This window comes from Diabrotica virgifera, chromosome 6 (assembly GCF_917563875.1).
Source record: "Diabrotica virgifera virgifera chromosome 6, PGI_DIABVI_V3a".
Lineage (NCBI taxonomy): Eukaryota > Metazoa > Arthropoda > Insecta > Coleoptera > Chrysomelidae > Diabrotica > Diabrotica virgifera.
This window is the reverse complement of record NC_065448.1, coordinates 204,824,851-204,849,931: the sequence shown is the minus strand read 5'-3', so window position 1 is coordinate 204,849,931 and position 25,081 is coordinate 204,824,851. Positions and strand designations below refer to the sequence as shown.

At 33.9% G+C, this 25,081-nt stretch overlaps 1 protein-coding gene across 6 annotated transcripts in view; it reads right to left on the bottom strand.

Annotated features, from left to right (window-relative positions):
* Nucleotides 1-207: 207 nt before the first annotated feature.
* LOC126886681 (GTPase-activating protein skywalker) overlaps nucleotides 208-25,081 on the bottom strand; it is a 400,554-nt gene continuing 375,680 nt past the window's right edge. For all 6 annotated transcript variants that reach the window (XM_050653674.1, XM_050653672.1, XM_050653670.1 and 3 more), the window contains one exon: nucleotides 208-24,260. In XM_050653674.1, the coding sequence (XP_050509631.1) occupies nucleotides 24,110-24,260 (151 nt within the window). In that variant the 3' untranslated portion in view covers nucleotides 208-24,109. The remainder of the gene's footprint in view (nucleotides 24,261-25,081) is intronic.

Sequence of the window (25,081 nt, the reverse complement as noted above, 5' to 3'; positions counted from 1 at the left end):
CATATATTTAGTACTATTTACACATATTGCAGTTATTGTGGTATGTTCTCGAATATTTGTCTCGTGAGAGATTTCAATGTCAAAGAGTTTAAACTGTGCACTATATAGTATTTTGCAGTTTAATTCTGATAAGTATTTGTTAATAGATTATGCTTTTCGGTACTTTCTCACATAGGAAAAGTAAAGGTAGAAATAAAACAATGTTGATAATATCAAGACATTTATGAGATTGGATAAACACTAACATGAATAATAATACATTAGATACATCAGTACAAAGGACAAGACCGGTAACTACAAGTAAAACAGTCAGAATGTTCGAATTTGATGAAAAAAGCTTAAAAATAAAAAAAACATCACTTTTTTCTAACTCTTTTCCGTCCAAGATTAGAAAGGGCTGTTAGGAAAATTCCGAAGCAAGCCCGCTACTTTTTAAATCTCGGTCGAACTATCACATGAGTTATTGCTTACATCAGTAATATTCTTTAGTACTAAACAAACTGATCATAAACAAATAATGATTTTACTTTTAATGGTTGGCTAACCTGATATGTCAAAAAATTAAATGCTAATGGAGTCAGCTAACAAATATCACAATGCACTCTGTATAGCATTTCTATCTATTTAATACTACCATATACAAAAGCATGACTTACTACATTTAATGATTGCTATATATATTTGTTAAAGCAATATATTAAAAAAATACAACATATACAACGAAATAATACAACTATATTTGAAATATATGGTTCAAAATTTATGATCAGCTGCTATTAACAAAACAATATTACTAAACTCACCGACAAAGAAGAACTCCATCATAATTTTCTTTAGGTTTAATACAAACTGTTTTCTAAGATACCCATTTAGGTAAACGGTTAAGATAAGTGGTTTTTATTGATCCTATAACATAATCCTACTGTGGTATTTCTATTTTCAAAATTTTATTTTTCCTTAAAGCATCAACATATGTATTTATTTGTAAAATGGTATCAATGTCAGGCGTGCCAGGTATAATGTAATGTCAAAGGTATAGCAGGTGACATGTAACGTCTTCGGCATACAGCTTGTAGTTATAAAATCTTGATAAACGTCACAAGCTTCACTGAATGACATGTGACAGATGATAGCAATACGTCAAATGCTGATATATTAGTAATGTAACCATTTAGTCGTTATATGCCATTCAATATGGCTCTGAATACTCATTATCGGCCTGATCAAATCAGTTTTTACACTAAATGCTTAAAGGAAAAATAACATTTGGCACAAAGCATTATTACCACTGTAATATTACTCAAAGATAGATTTACAGAGGAAAGGAATCATAGACTTGTTTTCAGGGAATCATGGTATTAAAACTCAGAAAAAGTAACGACATTAGATGGGGTTTTTGTCATTGAGCGTATAACAAAAATAAAATTTTCAAACATCAAAGAGGCGTTTGACCAAGGAACACATTTATGAAATACGCATATAGCTGCAATTTTTTCTTTATACTTTGTGTAATTTAGAGGAAATATTATTTGAATGGATTTCCAATAGTTTAATATCTTTTTGACGGCAAAGTGCTCCCTAGTCATCCAAATAAATATCATTCAAGACAGACTAATCTTAATGCTGATATATATACTATATAAATGTTTATAATACGTAGATAATAACAAGCTTGTAGATACGTTTACAGGCATTGCTACGCGTGAAATATTAATGGCATAGAGATTTGAAAATAGTACCGGGTGTCCTCTTATAATTTCCCCCATTTTAACTGACTATAACTTCTAAACGGCTCAAGATAGAAATATGCGGTTTTCGCTGAAATATTTTATTTTGGTAAAAGATTTGTTTGAACGGATTGAATTTTTTATAACGCTTTGAATTACGTTAAAAATGGCGAATTTTTGAAAAAAACATTGTTGACTTTTTTTTAATGAAACACCCAGTATATTTTTTATGTAAATTGAAAGAACGGTCATTTACCTATCAAGCGATATAAAGTTTTTTTTTAAATCGGTTGTCAAATGACTGAGTAATTAATTTTTAAAATGAGAGATGCAATGTGGAAATCTCATAACAGAATATCAATTTTTGCGCAATATCATTTTGTTAGATGAGGACGTACAAGTAAATGGCAAGAGAAATGAAACCTAATTCCAACAAGATGGGACACCCTGTCATTTTTCCTTAGTTGCTAGAGACTCCGTTTCCAATCAAATTGGCGGCAACTGGATTGGTAGAAGTGGTCTAATCGTCCAATAGAATGGGCTTGTAATTCACCTGATTTAACAGTTCCCGATTTTTTTTGTATGGCCATCTGTAAGATCTCTAGCTTAAAATCCTATACCATAAAATTTGGAAGAATTGAGGAATAACTTTCGGCATTTAACAGCATTACCGAAGATATGCTTGGCCTTTAGAAATTTATATCTACGTTGGCACAACTGTATTCATCAAGAAGGACGGCACATAGAACATTTAATGACCTGAGGCTCGCAAGTATTGTATTGTTTTTGTATTGTTTTTTATTAAAAATAAATAGATATTCTGTTATGTGATTTGCACGTTGCATCTCTCATTTTAACAATTAAGTAAATACTCAGTCATTTGACAACCGAATTTAAAAAACTTTATATCGCTGGATAGGTGAATGACTGGTCTTTCAATTTACAAAAAAATATACTGGCTGTTCCATTAAAAAAGTCAACAACGTTTTATTCAAACATCCGCCATTTTTTTCGTAATTGAAAGCGATATAAAAAATCAATCCATTCAAACAAAACTTTTACTAAAATAAAACGTTTCAGCGAAAACCTCATATTTCTATCTTGAGACGTTTAGAAGTTATAAGCAGTTAAAATGGGCGAAAACATAAGTGGACACCCGGTATATAGAAATATCTTCAATACACATGTAATAAAACATTTTATTATACTTTTTGGTTATATCTTCAGATTAAAGCACAAACTTTTACTTGGTAAATGATTTTGCAATAACAAGAAAAACATATTTTATTCAGATTTATAAAATTAATACACCAAAGTTTTTTTGATACGGTTATACTGGGTGCAGTAGAGTGTAATATCCCTATTCAGCATAAAAGACTGTTACGAGAAATCAAAGAAAGGAAATCAGACTAATCAAAGGATCTGATTTTCAAAACCTGCTCAGTGTGTTTGACAGATAAAGAATAGACAAAAAGAAGATAACAACGCAAGAACAGAAAAAAAATAAAGTACGCAGTAATATTCTATGAAACAATCAAAAGAAGATAGTTATTGTTGTTAAAAAGACTTTCGATCAATAAATTTCTGTGAAGATTTTTTTAGTAAAATAGATCTGAAAAAGTCTTTGTTCTTATTATTAAAGATGATTCCTTTTTCATCGGGGCTGTGTTCTTTACATAGGAGCTGAATTAATTACTGGAGAGTGACTATCACCCAACTTAAAGGCCCCCGTAGACATTCATGTATACTTGAACATTATACATGCACAAGTATACTGGAACGTGTGTTGGGCAATACTTGCACAAGTATGTTGACTGTACAAGTGACAATTTTGGAATTTTTACTTGTGCATGTCACACTTGCGCAAGTGTAATTGAGCCTGTGTGTGTGGAAAGACATAACAACGCAAGAACAGAAAAACCTAAGTACGCAGTAATATTCTAATATGAAAGAGTAAAAGAGAAGATAGTTATTGTTGTTATCAAGACTATAGATCAATATATTTCTGTATAGAAGTTTAAATCTTGCCAGATTTTTGTTTGGTATGTAAAATACTCATCTGAAAAAGTCCTTGTTATGTTTAAAGATGATTCCTTTTTTGTCGGGGAGGGGGGGTTCACCCCGGGGTGGGGAGTGATCGTCCCCCAACTTAAGTAATAAAAGCACCCGCTGGATAGGGTGATCTAAGCGAATGGAATACGTAATATACGATACCTACCGTAGGCGTAGATAGATATCGTAGGTCACCTACGATATCTAATCGAATATTAAATAAAGTGGGGCTAGAAAGTATGAGCGGAAAAAATACCAAATAAAAATATAAAATATTCACTATTAGAAAATAAACATACTATAACAATCCTAAAACCATTTCTAGGAATACTTAAAGAAAACACATTTAAAGGAATACAAAAATTCTATAAGCAAAAGACCGAATATATAGAAAAAGTGGGTCTACCCCAAAATCCCGACAGCCACAATCCCGACGGCCAAAATCCCGACACGCCAGAATCCCGACAGGCCAGAATCCCGACAGGTTTGATAAGTTTTTTTTAACATATAATTACATTTACTTCTTGTTTTTTGTTGATGGCCATCTTCTTTTTATTTTTTGTTACTAAACAAAAGTCGGAATTTTTACTTATGCGAAGATTGTTGCATGTCGGGATTTTGGCCTGTCGGGATTCTGGCGTGTCGGGATTCCGGCGTGTCGGTGTTTTGGCCGTCGGGATTTTGGCTGTCGGGATTTTGGGCGGCACCGAGAAAAAGTACATCGAAACTACATTTATACTAAATTTACAATCAAGATGCAGTAGAAATAAACAAACCAAGACACGTTAAATGCTACTAGGAGCACTCCCGAATCATAATTTACAATGTATAAACTTTGGAAATCATGATTTGGGATTTACAACGTATATACATTGTAAATTATGGTTCGAGAGTGCTCCTAGTAGCATTTAACGTGTCTTGGTGTATTTATTTCTACTGCATCTTGATTGTAAATTTAGTATACCTAAAAATGACTAAAGTCTGCGCTATTTTCCTTTTAAATCTCAAAATAAACTAATTGGACTTACCAAACACGACAAAGGACACTGCATACATCTTATGGAAAATGCAATGTCATTCAAATACAATAAAATTTACATGAATATATTCGTCTCGAAATTAGAATCATTTCATATCATTGTGCCGACTCTGAATTTTGAATAATAACGACGTAAATTGTAGTTAAAGTTTATGGAAATCACATTTTTGAAGTTCATAAAACTGTCCTATTCATTAATACTGCATTGTCATTTATTATTTATAAGATTTAATACCTGCAGAAATATTTATGAAGGGCCGATTCTCAAAATCTCTTTTCTCACTTTAACTTACGTACATACCCATATTTGATTTTAGATTTATTTATATCAATTTACGCCGTATATAATCAAAATTCAGAGTTGGCGCAATGATATGAAATGATTGTAATTTCTAGACGAATCTATTCATGTAAATTTTATTGAATTTGAGTGACATTACATTTTCCGTAAGATGTATGCGGTGTCCTTTTAATCCTTTCAGCTATGGTGACGCGTACGCGAGTCCAAAGATGACTATTGAGCAGTGCCGTGGACGCGCAACCGCGTCCACGGCACGTAAGTATTCAAAGGAAATTATTTCTTCCGGCACAGGCGATAAGGCAGGAAATATTTCACCGGCGCTGAAAGGGTATTAATAAATTAAATCACATAAAAGCGTCAATGATCAACATGAAATTGAGGGAACTTTTTAGTTTTTATTACATGTGTATACAGTCTTTAATCGATATTCTAATAATTTTTTCAAACCTGTATCAGAATTTTCATAAAATTCTTAAAACATATTCCTTTAGAACACTTATTACAATAATAAACATCACATTCTAAACACTGTTCTAAAACACAAAGGAACTTGCGCAAATTTTGATTTAGCCTGTTAGCTTTTGCACTCATTTTATAACATCTAGATATTAGATCAATACCAGTTATTCAGCAAGAAAATAGGTAATACTAAAGTAAAAAAGCCAAATTCGGTAAAATATAAACAAACATATATAGAAACTAGGACATTTCAAATATTACCCTACTTTCAAAAATATAAACAATTGTTTTGGTGGCTACGACATCAATTGTGATGCAATACTTTTTTGTAATCGTAAAACAATGTAAAAAAAGCTAAATACAATACATGCACTTTATTACTATGCATAATTATATTTGATAACAATGCAAAGCTTCACTCTTTCTATCACATTCTTTTAATTAACGTAAAGCCCGATTTACACTGCAACGATATGATGCCTGCAGCCGGCGTTCGGCAGATCAACCGCAGACGATCGAACGAGTGTCCATAGTGGCGCAGTCCCCCTACGTACCACCAATAGGCGAAACCAAAGAAGAGATGGCTACTAAGAGTGTATTTAAGACGAGCAAGGAGAATCATGAATCAGTTCTACTTGGTGTACTGAACCAGGAAGAACTCAAATGGCAGAGATGCAATGGATTGAGTTGGAACTTTGAATCCAGGCTTTGGCTGAACTTTGATCGAGGATCAAATTAGGTAGAAATAAAATCATCCCGCTTTAGCCAAACTCGTCACCGAATGCATCTACCAAGGAAAAATTCCTTCTCAATGGAACCATGCAGTCACTGTTTTGTTACACAAGAAAAGAGACATAACAGAACTTAAAAACTACCATCTTATTGGTTTGCTGCCACAAATGTATAAACTATTCACAAACATTATAAAACAAACTGGACGATAAGTTAGACTTCTATCAGCCAAAGAACAAGCTGGATTTAAATCTGGATACAGCACTAACGACCATTTACTAGTGATAAAGAACCGGATAAAAAAGTCTGCAGACTACAACAAACCATTGGCACTTATATTTGTGGACTAAGAGAAAACATGCGATACTATGGCCAGCAGAAAATGCTTACAGCAACCAGAAGGACTGACGACCTGAAGCGTGCTAGCAGTAACTGGAAGCCGCACAAAACAAAAAAGATGGAAAGACTTGAGGCAGACCTATGTCCAGCAGTGGACGCGTACATATTGATGTTATACTGTTTAATATAAACAAGATAAGGTTCCGCACAATACTAATGTCAGTATTATTTATAAATGAGACATAAGTCTTCACGAAACAACATGAAGCAAAGCTAAATCGGAGACGCAAATTTTCCACCAAAATTAAGATGCTGTATGTGACCGGTAAGTTCTGTGGAGAGTCAAGTCCTGTAGCAGATTTAGAATAAGACGGTTGGGACATTTGCGATCACGATAAAAAAACACGCAAAATGAGTGTATCAAATATTACAGAAAACAAGCATCTACAATAAGAAATAGGTGGCTAAATAACGTGTTAAATTAGATGTAAGAGGATGAAGATGACGACCTCTACTATAGAGTCATAGCGCCATGAATTGATGGACGAGCTTCGCTAAACATTTGTCAAATATTTCCTTTAATCCATAATGAAAGTAACCTGTAAACGAATCTTTCAGTTCAATCTAATAGATATTACATTCATGAAAGATTCTCAATAGTATTGCCAATAAAATCATTATAAAATGAGTGCCATAATATATCGATAATGCCATAGCTGGTAAAACATATTTATTGACACAATATTTTTGTTCAAATATGTATATTTTTGTACTCACTTTTAAAGATAACGCATTTTAAATAGAATATAATCCATACTCACTACTATAATAAACTCAATCAACCAACATCTCATTTTAACAAACTTAACAACAACGTTATCTTTTTAAAAAATACTTTTACCAATTGTTAATATTGGGGAAGTCCAACACAATAAAAAAAATAATTTCCAATTACATTTTTAATATAAATATATGGTTGTTTTTAGTATTGGAGTCCAATAAAGTTTTTAAAGACTTCACTACGAAAAGTAGTCACTACATACATTTTGACTTCTATATCTTCTGAACATTATTTTTTTGTCTTCACCTGGGAATTTATTGTTTTTCATATAAGAATATGTTCTTCATAGACAAACAAATGACTGAAAGCCTAAAACTAGGAGGAAATAAACTTTTATTGGTACTTGCTAAATTGTTCAATAAATGTCTGTGCGAAGCGATAACACCGACGCAGTGGAATAACGCGGAAATCATCTTACTTCATAAGAAGAGAGATATCAGCGACCTTAGAAACTATCGCCCCATTAGCTTGTTGTCACAAATACATAAGCTATTCACAAGAGTTATTACCAACAGGTTAGGAAGTAAGTTGGATTTCTATCAGCCAAGAGAGCAAGCAGGTTTTAGAGCTGCATATGGCACGAATGATCATTTACAAGTAATTAAGAACTTAATGTAACAAGTCATTAGTCCTGATATTTGTTGACTACGAAAAAGCTTTCGACACAATAAGTCATCAGAAAATATTAAAAGCCTTAATAGAGTGTCGTATAGATCATCGCTATAAAAACATGGTTAAATACATCTATCAAAATGCGACAGTCAGCGTGAAATTGGCAGATAAAAAGACCAACACATAAAACGGGGAGTGCGACAGGGAGACACAATTTCGCCAAAATCATTTACAACATTCGTCAAATCATTTACAATCGCCAAATCTGAGTGAAAAAGGAATTAATGTCAACGGAGAAATACTTAGTCATTTGAGGTTCACTGACGATATTGTTCTTTTTGCTGACAGCATCGATGATGCAGTATCGCAACTAGAGAAACTATACCTAGCCTCCCTACAAGTTGGATTAAAAATAAACTACACAAATCATGACAAATATTGTGTTAAGCGAAAAGATTTCAGTAAATGGCATACATATTGAAGAGACCACCTCTTATAAGTACTTAGGGCATGAGATACACATAGGAAGAGATAATCAAACGTGCGAACTAAGCCGCCGTATAGGACTCACTTGGGTGGCAATCGGAAAGCTGAGCTTTGTCCTAAGTCAGAACTGCGTATGTGTCTCAAAAAAGTCTGTGATCAGTGAGTGTTGTCAGTACTTACATACGGTGCAGAAACTTTAGCAGTAACCAAGAAAATAAGAAATAAAAACAATGATCAGATTGCTAACAAGGAAATAAAACGAATAATAGGAGTGACAGATGCCATAGAAAGAATTATATACAGACCCTTAAGTGGAACTGGGCGGGCCACATAGCTAGAATGTCGGATAACAGATGGACACAGCGAATAATACAATGGAGACCAAGACAAATAGCATATAGGAGTAGAGGTCATCAGCCAACAAGATGGTCTGATGACAAAACGGATAAAAAAATATTGGATGCAAGAAAAACAAGAATACATAAAAAAGACTGAGAGAGACCTATATCCACCAGTGGATAGATCCGGGTTGAATGATGATGATGATCTTCTAAACACTGAGAATATCTACAATAGGTATAAGCACTGAAACTTAATCGAGTAGTTTCCTATATTTGGGAGATACAATTTTTGCCCCAAATAATGTATTCCAATTTATTTGTCGAATACAGAATTGTGGATATGCAAAGGAAATTTTAATAACTAGGTGTTAAAAAAAACAGAGTAGAACGAACACACTGACAAAATGGAAAAAGGAACAATGGTAGAGAATTGCTTGAAATAAATCACCAGTAGGGCATCAGAGGATCTTACAGTGGGTGAAGATAAAACAGACAAATTGCGTAAAATCAAAAAGGAAGAATTGTTAAATGTGTAAAATATATGAATGAATCAGTAGTTATTCAACTTGACAACATAGAGAGGTAGATTACGTTAGGTTGGGTTGTACGTTTTTCCAATATAACAGCTGAGATTGCAGAAAACCACAAAGTTGTTTTCGAAACAAAAACGTCAGTAACTGGCATTTAGATAGTCGCTTTAGATAGGAAAGATATCAAACTACTAAAAAAAAATTGTACTGCAATCAACACGCCAGAGTTACGAAGGTTCCACGTCCGCAGAAGTAGAAATTAGGAGGGAAGTTAGACAAGGATGTGTTCTGTTACCCCTGCTATTTAATATTTACTCCAAGTTTCTATTTAAAGAGGCACTGGAGGATTCGAAGGATGGAGTCAAGGTGAATGGCGTAAATATCAACAGCATCAGATACACCGATGATACGGTGTTGATTGCGGATTCAGACTTGGGTCTACAACGACTCATAGACAGGACTAACTCGGTCTGTGAGCAATTTGGTATGAAAATAAACATTAAGAAAACCAAAGTGATGTCAATCAGAACAAACCAAAATGTACTCGACCTTGCACACTAAACGGGCACATTTTAGAACAGGTCAATAGATTTAAGTGCCTGGGATGTTCGATCGATAGCAGTAAAAATCCTGATCCAGAAATAAGATCGAGATTAAAACAGGCCAGAAAATCTTTCGAAAAAATCAAAAGACTGCTATGTGATTATCTCATAAAACTCGAAACTAGACAACGTTTATCAAAATGCTACTTCTGGTCAACTCTTCTCTACGCAGTTGAGACCGTGGACACTTAAAAGCATCAACCGTAAATAAATTGGTGGCCTTTGAAATGTGGATCTACCCCAGATCTACAGAATCTACATCCAGGATCTACCACTGAGAAATCATAAGTACCAATATGCTCAACTAATAGCGAAAGGAAGGATCGAGGAAAAGAGAGAACTACGAAGGAAAAACTATTGTGGCTTAGAAACATGACAATGGACAGGGCTAAATTTTGAACAGCTGAAGACAGAGAAGAGTTTGCAATGTAGTAGCCAACCTCCATTGAGGAGAAGGCACTCTACTTTATAAATTATAACAGCTTAATTAAATCCAATACTAAAACCTACCAATATATCACACCATTTACTTAAAAATCCCATTTTTAAAATAACATACATTATTATACTAAAAAGTTACAAATTTCTCTTAGTGGCGATCATCCCCGTCTAATACTTTAAAAATAAAAATAAATTTCAATATATTTAGCATCGCATCCCTTGTCTGTATATTTCTAGATGGGAAGATTTCCTAACAGTAAATAATAGATACTGATTGAGGGATACTATACGACTAGAATTCAAACATGATGAAAAATAATAATCCAATCCATAAAAAAGCATTTAAAAAAAGCTGAAAAATTATTTAATTAAAAATGTATAAATATTTTCAATTTCTTTGCAACCTGAAAATGCAGCTGCATTATACTCTAGTTAAATCGGAGAGTGCAGGAAGAGTCTATACCGGTTTCGGGGATTTTTCCCCTCATCTCTCCAATTCAACCAGGTACCTCGATCTTTGCCTTCCCAGATTGCAAAGAAAGAAATGTCACGGATATTGTAACGACATCTGCTAAGAAACAAACTAAGTTCTCAATCCAGTAGTAAAGAAAACGGCAATAAATATAGTTCTCATACCACTAGATTGACAACAGATGGAAACTCTCTGGTTACTACCTCCGCGACTTTCAAAACTTATAAGTCATACGGGTGCCGAAACGAACATTAAGATGAGGGAATTTTAAATAATTCACGTCCCATCTGCTCAGCGTGGTAAAGTTCCAGTTGAAGAGGATATGGGACAACTGATGGAAAAAAATCCCCGAAACCGGTGTAGACTCTTCCTGCACTCTCCGATTTAACTAGAGTATAATACTGCTGCATTTTCAAGTTGCAAAGAAATTGAAAATATTTATACATTTTTAATACATTTACTCTTTTGTGGAGCACTTAGGAAACCTTCTCGTTGGAACTTTACCACTCTGAGCAGATGGGACGTGAATTATTTAAAATTCCCTCATCTTAATGTTCGTTTCGGCACCCGTATGACTTATAATTTTTGAAAGTCGCGGGGGTAGTAACCAGAGAGTTTCCATCTGTTGTCAATCTAGTGGTATGAGAACCATATTTATTGTCGTTTTCTTTACTACTGGATTGAGAACTTAGTTTGTTAATTATTATTTAATTGATAAGTTTAATTATTATAAATAATCAAATATGGATAAACGTGGTACTTAATTATATTTGTATGGCCAAATTTCGAGGCCGTTGTATTGTAAAATGGTACATTGTATTGGGGGCTTACTGACTGTGATCTGGAATCATTTCTTACTAAAATTTCGGCTGCAATTGTGTAAATATTATAAAAAGCATTGAGGCATTGCTCGTAATTGCCGCTAATTCGTGTGATTCCAAGGTTCTGCCGGTTTAGCTGTATAAGTCATACAATTTTCGGTACGTCCGAGGAGAGGTTTTGTATTCTTTTTCTTCTTCTTCTTTTTGTATAGACATGACTCTCTCCGCTGTTTCGAGTAATCTTTTTGTCCTCTCTGTGTCGGGTCGTGTTTCTGCCGCGTATGTCATTATTGGTCTGACGACTGTTTTGTAAATTCTGCCTTTCATTTCTTTTCCGATATTTTTATTTCTCCATATTGTGTAATTCAGGCAACCTGCGGCTCTGTTTGCTCTATTCACGTGATCTTCCACTTCTGTTTCGAGCCTTCCGCAGCTAGATATTGTATTTCGTGGCGCTAAAATCCATACTCTGCTTACATGCAGAGTCTATTCATTATAATTAAAGTTGATCAGGGGTTCTTGGTGTTCCAATTGGAGGCCTTCGAGATGTGGATCTATCGAAGAGTATTGCGGATAAGCCGGGTTGATCAAATAAGAACTGAAATAGTTTTATATCGAATGAAAAAGAGCACAGAAATAACAAAAACGATTAAAAATTCGAAAGTTACAATATTTCAGTCATGTAATGAGACATCCACAGAGCTATAACCTTCTACACCTCATAATCATAATACAGGGCAAGATCGTCGGAAGAAGTGGCCCAGGCCGAAGAAGAACATCCTGGCTCAGAAATCTTCGAGTGTGGGATCAAGAGAGCCCCGTTAATATGTTTAGAGCTGTCGTAAACAAAGTTATTATTGCCAATATTGTCGCCAATAAAGAAGGTGTTCGTCTAAATGAGGTTCCATCTAAAACTCTTGCAGGTAAAGCTCTGGGTTTGAAAATAAATATCAAGAAGACAAAAACAATGATTATACGTAGAAATAAATACCAAAACGCAAAGATTTAATATGTCGCTGGAGAAGAAATCGAGTCAGACAATTTAAATACTTGGGTTGTCTGCTGAACGAGGGTTTGGACCCTGAGATTGAAATAAAGAACAGAATAGAACAAACCAGAAATGCTTTTTTGTGGTTTTGTAAATTTTTGATTCATCGCAAGTTGGATTTAATCCTGAGATAAAAGATGCTAAAGTGTTACCTTTAACCTGTTCTCTTATACGGAATGGAACGGAAAGGACGTTAAAGGCAAGCTCCATTAACAAACTTGAAGTCTTTGAAATGTTGTGCCTGCGCCAAATGGTTAGAATCATGGACTTACAGAGTAAAAAATGAGGAAGTATTAAATAAAGGCGGCTTCCTAAAAAGTAAGAAGACTGCATGCTTAGGGCACATACAAATTTGTATTACTCCTAGTTTAAAAACAGGGTATAGTATGATATTGTGCTAAGCTAGTGTTTAGTACATTAATTAGAACATCTAAGCGATGCTCTACATGTTGCTTGGTAAAAGATGCTATACTTGGATGTTAAAAAAGGTTGTGGTAACCCAAAAACAACCGATCAACTTTGTTTACAAAGAAGAAGGTGTAGCGGTTACGTTACTAATTAAATTAATTCCATTAATAATACCCCTCAAGAAATTCCTTGTGATACGCCCGCGATCGATTCACAAACGATATTTCTCTACGCACGTGCAAAAACCTTGTTGGGTTGGAAACGAAAGTAATTTCTCGATTGGAACTAAGCAAATACGCCGTATTTTTTTTAAAGAGTTTGACCCAACTAAAGATCCAATCGAGAAATCACTTTCGTTTCCAATACAACAAGGTTTTCGCACGTGCGTAGAGAAATATCGTTTGTGAATCGATCGCGGGCGTATCACAAGGAATTTCTTGAGGGGTATTATTAATGGAATTAATTTAATTAGTAGCGTAACCGCTACACAGGTCCACATTCAAATATAACGTAGATCCCCGCGCTAGTAATCAGGAAACATATCCATACGCAGCGTCAAATTCAACAACTTGCACCAATATGCAAAGCCCGGGAACACACCAAGACTATCAAATATTTATTCGACGGACATTACCAACGAGTGGACTACAGTTCTGAGCTTTACTGAGTTGCTAATGATAATATTCGCTGCAGTTGCAGACGAAACCTCAGGAAAAAATACTTTGAGATCTCGGCCTACAAATTCCGAAAACAATGTGCTATTACTGCTGTTACTTCTATTACTAAAAAACCAGTAGTTTCGTAGGAAGTCTCAAAATTAAATAATTTTTTATTTAAATCTACAGATAATTACAAGTAAAATAAAAAAAAGTTTAAACTGATAACATGGATTGGATTAAATATGATGCAAAGTAAAACAATACTGTGATATGCCTTGATAATGAATGAGCAACCAGGCTAAGGTGGTTCTAAAAGATTCTTGTCAAATGTCTCTTATTTCTCCCCTAAGGCGATTAAAGTGATGTGAAATTGTTTATTTATGAGCATTGCCGACATTTGACAATAAGTAATAGAACATACCATAAATTCTGTTTCTATAAAGTTCTACACACTGCACAGCTAGGCTAGAACTAAGTTAGAAAATCTAATTTGTGGAACACATATTCACCATAAGACTCATTTTCGCATTGATTTTAGTAAAAATTTCAGTCGATAAAACGAAAAGAAAAGAAAATAATAGTGATAATTTCAAACTAATATTTCAACTATGTTGAAGGTTTATGAAAATTTGGATTTCTTTTTATGCACTAAAATTAAGAATATCCCAGTCTAACTTATAAAACGAAAAAAGAACAACATTTTAAGCATATAATTTCTGAATGTAATAAAAAAATATTAAAGAACAAAAATTTACCCCTTGACTTACCCCTAATGACCTAATTCATTAACCCATTTACCACCTGTGGGAGTCATATGTTGCCCTAAAGCCACATCCATATGAATTTTATCCATCCTTTGGATTTTAAGATGTTTATATTTATATGAGACTTTTAGTCTATTTTTAAAAGGTTTCAACGTTTGTATTTTTGGGTGGCTTACCATGTTCTGGTAACACTGATGATGCTCTTGTTACAGAGCGAAAACGTTTTGTTTCTATATTTGTAGCCCTATAGGGGCTTTTTAAACTAATATACCTTTTACCAGGACAAAAATTTTTTATTAAAATGAAAAGATTATTTTGTTACAGTATTAGTCTCAGATGTCGTTTTCTGCATTGCTATGTATGGTCAATACTATTGCATGGAACCGAGGCCTGGACGCCCAACATAACGCTGATGAGCAAAATAGAAGCGTTTGAACTCTGGCTTTGACCACCAACAAAAATGTCCTGAGGAGAATGAGAGAATAGGTATAGATAGGAAGCTGCTAAGGATCATCAAAGTTAGAAACCAAAAGTACCGCCTCGCTAAACTGATCATCCAGGGGAAGATTAAAGGAAAACGTGGTTCCGGTAGGCGCAAGATTTCATGGCTTAAAAATATCAGACTGGACCGGCATTGATTCAACATTTGTGGTTAGAGCCGCATTGGACAGAGACAGATTTGCCAGTGTAGTCGCTAAGCTCCACTAAAGGAGACAGCACCATAAGAAGAAGAATCAAAACTAATAAATCATTAGGCTGTGATTGCTTCAGACATTGTCAAAGGTGATACGGCAATAGTGGAGTTGTCTACTAAGTTAACTCAAATCATTCCTGCATAACTTTTGATAATGCCTGATGCAGTAGCCAATATAACGCTAGGAGTGAAACAAATAATGCAAGACTACGACCTACAAGCACGAAAAACATTGTATAATCACAGAAACAACACGTTTGCCTATACATCTAAGAAAATATAGTAGATAATTGACAAATGACATCTGTCATCTTACTAATTTTTGTCAGACATAATAAAGCTAGGATTCAGCAGATTCAAATACTATTGACTGTAATACATCCAACTCCCACAGAAATCTGGAAGCACGTTGCCACTAGCGCCACTGTCGGCTTGAGTTGAACTACGTTTTGACAACGTAAAATTTGACGTAAACATTCAAATTTAATTTTATAAATTTTTGAATAAAGAGCTAATTTTCCTAAATTAAATTAAAATAATAGTTCAAACACTTATACAAAAACAATAATAAAGCAATTTTATAAATGTAAGGTTAGATTGCTCTGGTTATCCTACTAATACCGCCAGATGGCGCTATTTTTTTGCTTCCTCAAAATTAATGGGAAATGTCAAGAGTTGTATGTATTACAGTCTATTGTATTTCGTAGCTTGCAGTCAAAACGCTGAATTAGAAAATTCTGATGCAAAATACTCGCAAAATGGATCAAAGTTTAAAACATCCGTTAACCTCTTAAAATGTGAATTTTACAAGAGGTAACGCGCTTGTGGCTCAAAGATTAGCAGACTAATGGCTAAGATAATGAGGGGGTTAATTGGCAGCAAATTTTTGAAAGTATCTTTGCTTTAATTGTGGGTTATCGGTCATGATATAACATTTTTCATATGAATTTTAAATATTTGTTAAAATTAGTCAAAGATTGTCTAAATGGCCAACTTATCATCATACAACTGACGCCAAATGCACAAGAAAATACATCCTTCATCACCTTCCTTCTATTACAAAAAGCTTTCGAAGAGAAATTGCAAAACAAAATGGAACGCACAATAGCTTGGAATGTCCTACAATGGCAGAAAAACAATTACAAAAACAACAGTGATATGAGCAGAAAATAGCCTGTCGCAAAATTTTCATCAAGACTAAATTATGGTGTGAATATGTAGTTATTGTACATATATGTTTTGACACTTCATTCCATGTCAAATTATATGAAATAAATTACTGGATTCTTTTATGTTAATACAATTTTAATGGTTTGATCTTGAATATTCTTAATTTTAGCGCACCCTGTATATGCCGCAAATGAAAGATACGTTCTACCACATTTTTGGCACAAAATTAATGTTACGTTTCAAGTACATCGATATCACACATCACACCGAAAATCGGCAAATAAAGGAAACGCATGACAATAATTTATCACTTGAATGAAGTTTATCAAACAATGTCAATTTATATCCGTTGATAACTGTGTTACTAATTGATAGCGTTACCAAAAATTGCATTTTTAGATGTTTACTGCCTATATTTATTTCACAATTTTTATTTTAGCTCATCCTACGTTACAGAAAATGAAAGTATTTTTGGTATACATGGATGTTAATAAAATTCGATTTAAGTACGAATTAAAAACCATTCAATTAGTTTGGTTGAGTGTAAGCAAAATTAGCTTCTGTTAAATTAAATATTATCAATCTGGATCTTCTGACATCAACTGTTTTCTATTTTTTCTCAGTAAACGTGCTCTTCAAAAAATTAAAATTCACCTCTCTAGAACCACTATTTAATGAAACTGCTTTCTAGAGTGAATTAGATAAAATACCACAAAAATGGTTAAGATATAGGTACTTTTTTAAATACGTTATACGGACTAATATCGATGAACTTGGAAACGATTAAAACTTTTCAACATATCAATTTGTAATCGTCTTATAATCAAAAAGAAAATCTCTGACAAAAACGTAAAATATGGAAATTTTGAAAAATTTCATAAACAAACTAAATTTATTTTGAGAGAACTAAGTTTGGGGCGTAACATAATTCTATTAAATCTAAATATAATATACACACTATATTTTCATAATATACATTAAAATTATCATAAAATAAACAAAAAAAATCTTTAGAGATTCAAACAAGTTTTATTGTGGTTTTGTGTAGTATTTACAGGAATCTACGGTCAAATTTATGTCAAATAATATAATGGGTGTCAAAATATTCACGCAAGATTTGAATTTACTGCCATATGTGTAGTAAAGTGATTGCAACAAAAAAATCAGTTTGACAGCTGACAGCTCCACAACAAGTCACTATTTGGTACTGCTTTTGAACTGGAGGCATCACTGGACCATACTTCTTGGAAAATGAGGCATGACTGTTACTGGTACTCGATATCGCAACATTGGCACCCTAGATCGTGTGAATTAACACTAATAGATTTTTTTATGGTGTTATTATTATTGAAGTCAAAGATCTAGACCTACAAGCCTACAATCACTCGTGAATTAAAGGAGAAAATCAACGAAATTCAGCCTCATTTATATAAAATGGTCATAAAACATTTCGAGAAATGACTATGTATGTGTCAGCAAAACTGTGGAGGGCATTTGTAACTCAATGCTGTTTGTATTAGATAAATATCTTCATTTTATGATTATTTCTTTACAACTGGGTAGTTGGTCTTCTTTTCTTCAGTTTTAAACACCTATTATGACTCTCACACTTTTCCTTCAATCTTGCATCAATCGATATTTACCTAAATCCACCTAAAATCGGTTCTGTGCGAAGCAAATTTTGCAGAATTAGGGTTAAAGGACCCGGTTAGCACCTAAGCAATAAAAAATATTCCAAAACTCGATGCAATCACAAAAGTCTCTTTCTTTTTAGTAATTATTAAAATTGAACAATTAAAATAAATAATTTACTAAGGAAGTAAAACTTCTCTTGTAGGTAGATGGTATATAAATTTATTAAAATTTTTCTAAAAAGATCCAAGTTGGATTAAAGTGGGTACAATGTCGACAATGTTGTAGCCGAAATGGCTTAATTTTTGTAATGTTAAGGTCATTCGACCTAAGTGTGTAGCTAGTTCCAACTACTTTGGATCTGAAGTAAGTAACCACATGTTTTAATTTTTTCCTAACTTTCTAACAGTCAAAATTTCAACTTTGCCTTTTTATACAGTGGTTTACTTATTTTAGGTTTCAACCTGATGATGGACTGATTAGTCCGAAAACGTTTGTTTTGTACTAGTGATGTACCCACTTTAATCCAACTTGGATCTTTTTAGAAAAATTTTAATAAAGTTATATACCATCTACCTACAAGAGAAGTTTTACTTCCTTAGTAAATTTTTTATTATGGTATACAGCCAATGAGAGGAATTTTTTACTTTTTAATTTAATTAAAATAAACTTTTATTTAAATCTCCAAAGATTTTTCACGAAAGAACTTCCCGAAATTTTCCAAAATTTCTTAAATAGACTCAACAATTTTCACAGACCTATTAACAAAATAGATTACTATTTAATATATAGTATATACAAAAAAGACAACTTAAAGGTAAAATATACAAGAAAACGAGTAGCGACATTCTTAAAAACATACTCCTAAAATGCGTTCTACGACTAGATGTAGTACATTATTTCATCTAGGTACCCTAAAATGGTACCTATCTAGGCACCCTAAAATGGTACCTTGATACTACTCCCGATCTTTAAAAGATTATGGGAGGTTATCTTGATCAATAATTAGTTTTATTTCAAGAAATCCAAAAGTGACCCGATCGTTGCACTGTTCATTAAATTTTTTGTTATTTCATGTAATTTTATGTGACCGTCATAATTCTGTATCATAGTTTTTTACGAGAAAACGTTAGACAGTTGATCATTGAGAATGCCATTTTTTTTTAGTTTTTATCTAGATATGCATTCTTCTATATAAAGGTTTTTAATTCGCCAGATTTGCGTTTGTGATACGTCAGGCATTCAGATATATAATAAGACACGAGTTCTACACACGAGAGACACGATCCTAGCAGGATCGCCATGTCGTGTTGCAGGGTTGTCATGTCGAGTTGTCGTGTTGGATCCTCATTGGAACGGAAGGGTAGCCAACTATCGGAACTTAGGAAAACACTGACTCTAACTTATAACTTTATTTAAAGTTTACAACATCCATACACGTAAAGTTACGAAGATGTTGTTTCGCGGGGTAGTCTTTCAGACACCCATCTCGCACGACTGCTAACTAGCATAATAGCGATCTTAATCTTAATATGAATATTAATGCCTCTATTTTACCCCTCTGCGGGCTTTTTATATCTTCCTATAATTTGGACTTTAAAAGTAAACGGTACGTGAGTATCCAAGCGGTACGCGAGGTTACCCAAACAAGCTCCCTCAATCAACCGTCGCGTCGCTTTGTTTGTGATTGTAGAAACAACATCTTCTGTAACGACCTAATTATGCTTAAATTATCTACATTTTTTTTAGATACATATTATATTATATAGTAAGGGTTTTTTCCCTATCCGACTGTACAGTCGGAAGAAACTTTCATGGCTGCGTAATATTGGACAATGGCGTGGTTCAACAATAGAAGAATTATTTCGCGCAGAAGCAGATAGAGAAAGGTTTCAAAAAATTGTAAACATGATGACTGCCAACGTTTGAATACGGACACGGCACCTAAAGAAGAAGATATGAAAATTATGAACGATATATATGAGATAAATAAAGTAAAGTAGTGACCATTGTCTTATTACAAACAAATATCAACGAATAACTAAAAAATATCTAACCAAAAACAAAAATAACGAAGTATACGTTCTTTAAAACTTCGCCAAACAGTTCCAATGTAATCTGTGCAAAAATAGCCGAGGAATACGAGTAACGAATTCGCAATAAGTTTTGTTTTAAACTCGATAAAAGTTGTGCGGAAACTATTGAAATGACGAAAAGTTGTTTGGAGTTCAATGTTTGAGCAGAAGACTTGTGTTCGGGTTGACCTTTCATCAAAACAACCGAAAAATATCAAACGTATGCGGGAACTAGAAAGTGATCTGAGAATGTCAAAAACTTGTGTTTTAAAAATTCTAACCGAGAATTTGGGAATGACTCCGAGTGTTGGTCAAATTCACTCTATAATTGCTCATGGCAGAGCAGAAAAAGATCGCTTAGTTAGAAGTCTTCCTGAGCAACCTGAAACTGATCGCTAATGATAAAAATATGACTAAGTTTTCAATCTAATAACACATAAAACAACATAATGTTACTCTACATCACACCAGACTGAAAACAATGGGAACCTTCTCTGGTTACACCTCCATATATGGCTTGCAAATAATCAGATCCTCCTTCATATTTCAAAAATTTACTGTCTTTAATTACTTTAGAAATTCAAAAATAAACTGAATACAAAAAGGGATTATATAAAAAGTGTCAACTCAGATAGTGCAGGTAATGACAACTTGGCTTCGAACGGACCAATCACAGGGAAGCATCCTTGTAGGCCGCGCAGTAGACATCCATGTAAAAAAAACTCATTTTATTTTCAAAAGCATCGATGTAAACCTCCTGGATGGCATCGCGCTAAACCTCCACCGCGACTTACCTGCTCTGTTCTCTTCCATTCACTACAATGTGTTTGTTTTACATGGATGTCGACATCGACAGCGACCTCCACCTCCACCTCCAGCGCGACCCACTTGTTCTGTTCTTACCCTTAGTCTTTTGCTAGTAGTTGCCGCTAGGGCATCTATGCCATTTCGTTCGTTGCAATCCGTGACTGTACGCCGGGGTTTGTTTTCGTTGGATCAGAGAGAGCAGCATATGTGCATCCTGATGAAAGACTAATAAGTTTCGAAACCGGTAGAGGTGCTTGCTGCACTATCTGATTGAACTAGAATATAATGCGGCTGTAGTTTCGTGTTGCAACGAAAATGAAAATGGTTATTCATTTTTGATAAAAATATGCTTAAAAAGGTCAATACTGGTGACGAGTCGTAAGTTTACGATCTTAAAACAAAACAACAGTCTTCACAATGGAAGCTTCCATTCGAATATCTATGTTGATTGTTTTTTATGAAGGTGTTGTGCACCATAAATACAGAGATCAGACAACCAACAAAAAATCTACGTTCAAGTTCTAAAAAGATTGCGTGAGGCAATGAGAAGAAGATGATCTCATTTTTGGGCGAGAGGTGATTGGAGTCTTCATTACGATAACGTGCCACCACATTCATCGTAACCTTGTGCAAGACTTTTTGGTAAAACACACGATCATACAACTCTGCCAGTTTCCATACAGCCCTGACATAACATTAGATTACTTTTTCGTGTTTACAAGACTAAAGGTACCGGTTTGGCACTTAAATCTATTACAAAAACTGAACTTCAAAATTACTTCAGTAACTGGACGCCAAAAAATAAATCCTTGCGAAGTTATGATTGGGAAATTTTGAGATATTCTCATGCATAGGATATTATGACACAAATAGTAGAGATTGGTCTTTTGACAATGGTGTGGTTCCACATATTATCAATGGTGTGGTTCCACAGTAGAATTATTTCGTATTAGACAATGGTGTGGTTCCACAGTCGAATTATTTGACGCAGTAACATGATGACGGCCAATACGGACATGGCCTCTAAAGAAGAAGGTCTTTAGAAATCCATAATTGTACGAGTGTCCATTGACATGAATCAACTAAATGTGGAGGAACGTATTTCATGTACGTTGACAATGTAATTTTGGATCAAAGATTGGTAAACGAAAATTTTTTTACCGTTATGGCAATCCTTACCAGAATATGTTGACAATTTCGTATCATAAATAGAAGATTCTTATCGGGTTTGATACTATATTCACGGATCTAACAGATATTCTCTGGATAAACTACAAGTAGACCCTATCTACAAGACCAGGATAGGAAAACTAGTAAAAAAGACATCACTCTTAATGATCAACTTGGGAATAACTTATTCCTCCCAACTTTTATTGACGGTATCTAACTTCTTATGAAAAATATTAATATAATACTTCTGGTAACAATTTCCATACATTTTTCAATAAATACCTAAAACTCTACACGTTTTCCGTCACTTCTGAATTCCTCGTCACATACATGTTAATAAAGCGTTACAATTTCAAGCATTGGTGGAATGCAGACGATGATTATAATTCTTTCCATACCTTAAAACACATACTTACTCTTCCTGGCGAAGGGAAAAACGTAAGCAGCATGTACAGGGCTAGGCATAAGACAGCTGGTGTCCTCGAAAACGACGCATGCGCAAATTTAGCTTTCCTCTCCCCGTTCAGCGTTTGTTACACTATTTGTGGCTAGCAGTGGCCTCCAAGGTCGCCAGACATTACTCCTATGGATTTTTCATGAAGAATCTCATTGCTGCGTAACTTAAGGAAATGTACGGATGCACCTCAATCAGACTATTCAGAGCAGCCACATGCAAGATCAGAATAATCGTGATGATTAGCAACCTCCGTCGCGGAGATGGCACGTAAACAAGAAGATGGATTTCTCAATTGGAGGCACACTAAAGAATATGAGTTTTTGCGCATACAATCGAAAACGTCAAAGATCTCAAACATTGTACATATCATCAATGACGATCTCGCTTAAGTTATTAATTCGATCGAAAACGTTATTTGAGTGTATCGAGATGAATGGTGAAAATTTTGAACACTTCTTGTAAATACATATATTTGAGTTATAAGGAAATAAACCCAAAGTTTCGTGAATTTGTTTTTTTTTGAAAATATTATTTTGCAAATTTGTCAGCTGACTTATGCCCAGCCCTGTATATGAGAATTTAGAATTCTGGCTTAAAAACGCTGTACAAATAAAAATATCTTCACTACTGTTTACAAGGCACGGCACATTTTCGAAGCTAGAAGTTCTACATCCATTGAAATACTCATTTCGATCAGAATACTGTAGCACATCTCTTTATTCTTTAAGTATGTTTGAAGATAAAGCAATACCTGTTTCAAAATCTTTGGTATATCAAATATATCTAACAATTTTTTGAAAATACAACAATAAACGACAAGAAACACAAAGAGAACAAAATACCGCTTTCCAATATAAGAAAAAACAATTAATTGATTCAACACGAATCCTTATATTTATAACATACAGCATGTTTAGTTTCAAATTAGATGTACAACTATATATGGCAACATTGCAAGCCGTCGAGTACCAGACAGTCCCCACTTCTCACGGTAATGCACCTGATTCTCGCCGTTTAAGTCGCGATTAAACAATAATAGTGGACTAAGCAATGTTGCCAATATTAGCGCTTCTTTCAGTCGCCGATATCTAATCGAAAAGTAAACGTATTGTATATACTTGAATCTTCCTCATACGATCTTCGACTTTTCTACCGTAGGAAAAGCTTTGAAGGACTATATCATGGAGAGTAAAAATAAACGAGAATAAGTTAAAACGGAAATATAATCGGGAAGACCAACGAACTTGGTCAGTAAGAGCTATAAACTTCTATTTTTTAGCTATAAGTCATCTTATATAAAATAAAGTTAATAAATAAAAATGTATTTTATTCTGCGAGTATTCTAGAAAATAAATTAAACTACAAAAATCTGCGGCGTCTTGTAACATATTATATAAACTACTATATTTTTCTTCGTTGGCTGTCGTTGTCTAGCTGAGTTGGTCGGTGGCAAATCCGTAGACTTCCAGTACTCTGATTTCGAAATCACCACCTGGCACTAAGGGGGGATTGTTAAATGTTGCACAAGTATCCGTTTTGCCGTATCTTATGTTTTCGTCCATCCAGATAGCTTGGCCTTCTCTGAAACATTGAAGGATTTATACTATTGTTAGGATCATGAACATAAAATTAAAACTATTTTACACAGCTTACTTAGTATAATATTATTTTATTATTAACAAAAATATAATAAATGAAAGGATTGTAAAATAATATTGACATATAGTCGAGGAAATGAATCATTTTGGCTAGCAATTTTTTCGTCCAGCATGGATTTACTTGAAATTTTCACAGAAGGTAGGAAATAGTCCAAGGATCATTTTCTATATCATGCTGCTGTACGCTAAAACCTTGGGGGTGGTTGCCAGCCCATCTCGGGGGTGGGAATTTTTTATTAAATTTTAACCATGTAAACCAATGTAAAACGTAATTCTAAGAAAAAAATGTTTTTTACATTTTTTTCGTAAAACTAATATTTTTCGAGTTATTCGCGGTTGAAAGTAACAGTTATTCGACGAAAAAATCCACTTTTTTAGAGAGTTTTTTGAGAATAACTCGAAAAATATGCATTTAATCAAAAAACTGTAGCTATCGAAATTATGTCTTTCAGTAACACAAACCAGATTCCTTTTCTATAATATTTTTACGACCAATACAAACCGAGATACGGCATGTTAAACGTTAGCTTTTTTCGTCAAATTTATAATTTGAAATATTCAAAGCCACATAACGGGAAAACTTTGCATTTTTCGAGGAAAACTTAGATAATCTTTTTTCAAGGATACAAATATACCTTTCAAAAGAAAAAAACAAAAAGTTCCTAGCATAAAAATTAAGTGACTTATGATCAAAAAAAGATCGGTACCTGACTTTCTTTATAAAAAAAATCAGTGAAAACAACC